At 34.8% G+C, this 3,525-nt stretch overlaps 1 protein-coding gene across 1 annotated transcript; it reads left to right on the forward strand.

The window, feature by feature from the left end:
* Window positions 1-296: 296 nt before the first annotated feature.
* LOC127132579 (glycogen synthase kinase-3 homolog MsK-3) lies at window positions 297-3,323 on the forward strand. The gene is made up of 13 exons (XM_051061536.1): window positions 297-464; window positions 601-785; window positions 892-990; window positions 1,098-1,157; window positions 1,261-1,533; window positions 1,677-1,751; window positions 1,868-1,924; window positions 2,014-2,154; window positions 2,248-2,298; window positions 2,390-2,485; window positions 2,570-2,653; window positions 2,743-2,845; window positions 2,938-3,323. Exons 2-13 carry the CDS (start codon window positions 669-671, stop codon window positions 3,024-3,026), a joined length of 1,245 nt encoding a protein of 414 aa, XP_050917493.1. The 5' UTR covers window positions 297-464; window positions 601-668; the 3' UTR covers window positions 3,027-3,323.
* Window positions 3,324-3,525: the final 202 nt, after the last annotated feature.

Raw genomic sequence — 3,525 nt, forward strand, 5'->3', positions numbered from 1 at the left:
ACATGATAAATAATACTTTCTTTGATCTTATTTGTAAGAGAAAATTGATTTTTTAGATACATTAAAAAAATTAATGAATCTGATCCATTATGTAATCTAGATACAATAATTATTAAATTAATTTTAAAAATTAATTTTTTCTTAGAATTATGACTATATAAATATATGGAGAGGGTTTAGGAGATGGATGTTGAACGGTCAAAAAGTAGAAAAAGAGATAAGAATAGATTTTATCGAAAAGGAAAAAAAAACAAAAGTAAGACATAGATGTTTGTGTTGTGTTGACTACACTACATACATACACCAATTGAATTCAACTCAATTATTATTTTCCATTTGTCTTTTTTCTCTCTCTTTCTCTTTGTCTCTTCTCTCCGAATCTCACGGTTTTCACTTCCATTCATACTCATAACTACCTCTACCTATACCTAGATCCAGTCCAATCCTTGCTTTCCTCTCCTCTGGTGAGTTACTACTCTCTTCTCCATTCTTCTCTGCTTCATTTTTCTATTTTCATGCTTTCATTGCTTCATTATCTTTTTTACTAGGGTTTTGAGTTGATTTTTCAGAATTTGATGCAGGTTTTGAATTTTTTTGTAGGGTTGAAACTGAAGTGTTGATTTTGGTGTTGGATGTTCACTTTTGAAGTAAATAAGTAATCTGTGTTGATGGCATCAGGTGGTGTTGCAGCACCTGTTTCTGGATTTATAGATAAGAATGCAAGTTCTGTTGGTGTTGAGAAGTTGCCTGAGGAAATGAATGACATGAAAATTAGAGATGATAAGGTTAAGAGTTTTTTTTTTTTGCATTTTTGTTGTTGATTAAGTATTTTGTTGAATGAATATGTGGTAATGTTTATGTTGAAATTTGTTGATCTGAATTTGAATGCAGGAAATGGAAGCTGCTACTGTTGTTGTAGATGGAAATGGGACTGAAACTGGACATATAATTGTCACTACCATTGGTGGTAAAAATGGTCAGCCAAAGCAGGTGTGTGTGTGTGTGTGTTTGGTTTATCGTTTACATTCGTTATGGAACTGCTATAAAATTGTTGAACTTAAATGGTTGGTTTTGGTTTTTCGGTTTTATGATTTTAGACGATAAGTTACATGGCCGAGCGCGTGGTTGGACATGGATCTTTCGGTGTAGTTTTTCAGGTTAGTTTTTGATGTATTCTCTGCTTGGAAATCGAGTAGGTTTGATGTTTTGGGGGCATACTTGTATTGGTATTGATTTGTTGTTCGGTTTTTGTTATGATAGGCGAAGTGTTTGGAGACGGGAGAAACTGTGGCTATAAAGAAGGTTCTTCAAGACAAGAGGTACAAGAACCGGGAATTGCAAACCATGCGTCTTTTGGACCACCCGAATGTTGTATCATTGAAGCATTGCTTCTTCTCGACGACTGAAAAGGATGAGCTTTATCTTAACTTGGTGCTTGAGTATGTTCCTGAGACGGTTAGTCGTGTGATCAGACATTACAACAAAATGAATCAAAGAATGCCTATGATATATGTCAAACTTTACTCTTACCAGGTAAATTTCTAATTACTACATAAAAATAATTAATCCTTAAATTTTTTTAATCTTTTCTTTGTTAGTTTTAACTAGATATTGTGAAAGTCGGTGTTTATATCGCCTTGTTGGTTCTGATAATCTGTTCTCTTTTCATTTTGTAGATTTGCAGAGCACTTGCGTATATTCACAACAGTATTGGAGTATGTCACAGAGATATTAAACCTCAAAATTTACTGGTATATTTGCGTGAAAACTTGTTTAATTTCTTTGTATTCATTCGATCAACTCAGTTTCCTTAAAGAATGGAGATAGTGATTTTTGGTTGTCTCTTTTGGATGTTGTCTAATAACAGGTCAATCCTCACACGCACCAACTGAAGATATGCGACTTCGGAAGTGCTAAAGTCTTGGTTCGTTTATTCTTAACCTTGAAATCGTATTGTTTGTTTTCAATGACTATATGATATTTTATCAGGACTAAATGCTTTATCTTTTGCAGGTTAAAGGTGAACCGAACATATCTTACATCTGTTCTAGGTACTATAGAGCTCCTGAGCTTATATTTGGCGCAACCGAGTACACCACAGCCATTGATATTTGGTCAGCCGGTTGCGTACTCGGTGAACTTTTGCTTGGTCAGGTATCTATCTAGCTTCTGCAAGTATGTTCGGTCCATTTACATTTACAATTCATATGAGTACCAAAACTAACGACGGAGTTCTATTCTTATCAGCCGCTTTTTCCTGGTGAGAGTGGTGTCGACCAACTCGTGGAAATTATCAAAGTAAGATATGTTTTAAACAATTGTATAGTGATATAACATTTACCCTGTTACTTATTTCATTGGTTCTGAAGATTCGTGGATTCACTCGCAGGTTTTAGGGACTCCAACAAGGGAAGAAATCAAGTGTATGAATCCTAATTATACAGAGTTTAAATTTCCTCAAATCAAAGCTCATCCATGGCACAAGGTATGTAATGTTTGTTTGTCTGTTTTACTAAATAGCCTGTTGGATTTAGTGAAACTTATCGAATATTTGATCCCTTGTCATCAGATCTTTCACAAGCGAATGCCGCCGGAAGCTGTCGATCTTGTCTCAAGACTATTGCAATACTCTCCAAATCTCCGAAGCACGGCTGTGAGTATATGCTTATCTTATATAAGATATGTTGATCTCCAACTGAATGTTATCTTAAACTAAAGTTTGTGTGATGTGATGTGATGTAGTTGGAGGCACTGGTACATCCATTCTTTGACGAGCTGCGTGATCCAAACACTCGGTTGCCGAATGGACGTTTCCTTCCTCCGTTATTTAACTTCAAAGTCACTGGTAAAAAACTAATTTCCGAAAAACTTTCTGTAATCGTGTTATCTCTCTTGAACTTCTTTATTAATGCCGATGTTCTTGCTACTCTATCGCAGAGCTGAAGGGAGTTCCGGCTGAGATGCTGGTGAAGCTGGTTCCACCTCATGCAAGAAAGCAATGTGCCTTGTTTGGATCCTCATCATGAAGCAACAATGTGTAGAGTTATTATTAATATTATTAAGTACTTTCTTCTACTTGTAAAAGTGTATCTAGTCAAATTTCAAGTGGTTAAATAGGCTATTATTACTATTTTCTATATGTTGATTTGTTCTTACACACACCACCTACCTAAAATCACCCTCTACCTTCCAATTTATTATTTTTCACCCCTGCATGTATAAGAAATTAAGCTGTTTGAGAAACTACTTCAGCTTGATTATTACTCTGTAGGATCTTGACATGAACTGTTGCTTATTGAAGTGATATACTTAATCACTCACTACCTAACTGAACCAGTAGGAGATGTATCAATTCTGGAACTTATAACTTTTTCCATTATTATGATATATGATAAAAATTTGAATGTAGTAGTTCTGGTATGTTCCATCTTAACAAGAGTGGTGGTTGTACCTAAGAAACTAATTTGACCAATAATGCAGCATATCTTTGTTGAAGACCAGACAATATTTGTATTATTTGCATTT

This window comes from Lathyrus oleraceus, chromosome 3 (assembly GCF_024323335.1).
Source record: "Lathyrus oleraceus cultivar Zhongwan6 chromosome 3, CAAS_Psat_ZW6_1.0, whole genome shotgun sequence".
In the NCBI taxonomy this organism is placed as follows: Eukaryota; Viridiplantae; Streptophyta; class Magnoliopsida; order Fabales; family Fabaceae; genus Lathyrus; species Lathyrus oleraceus.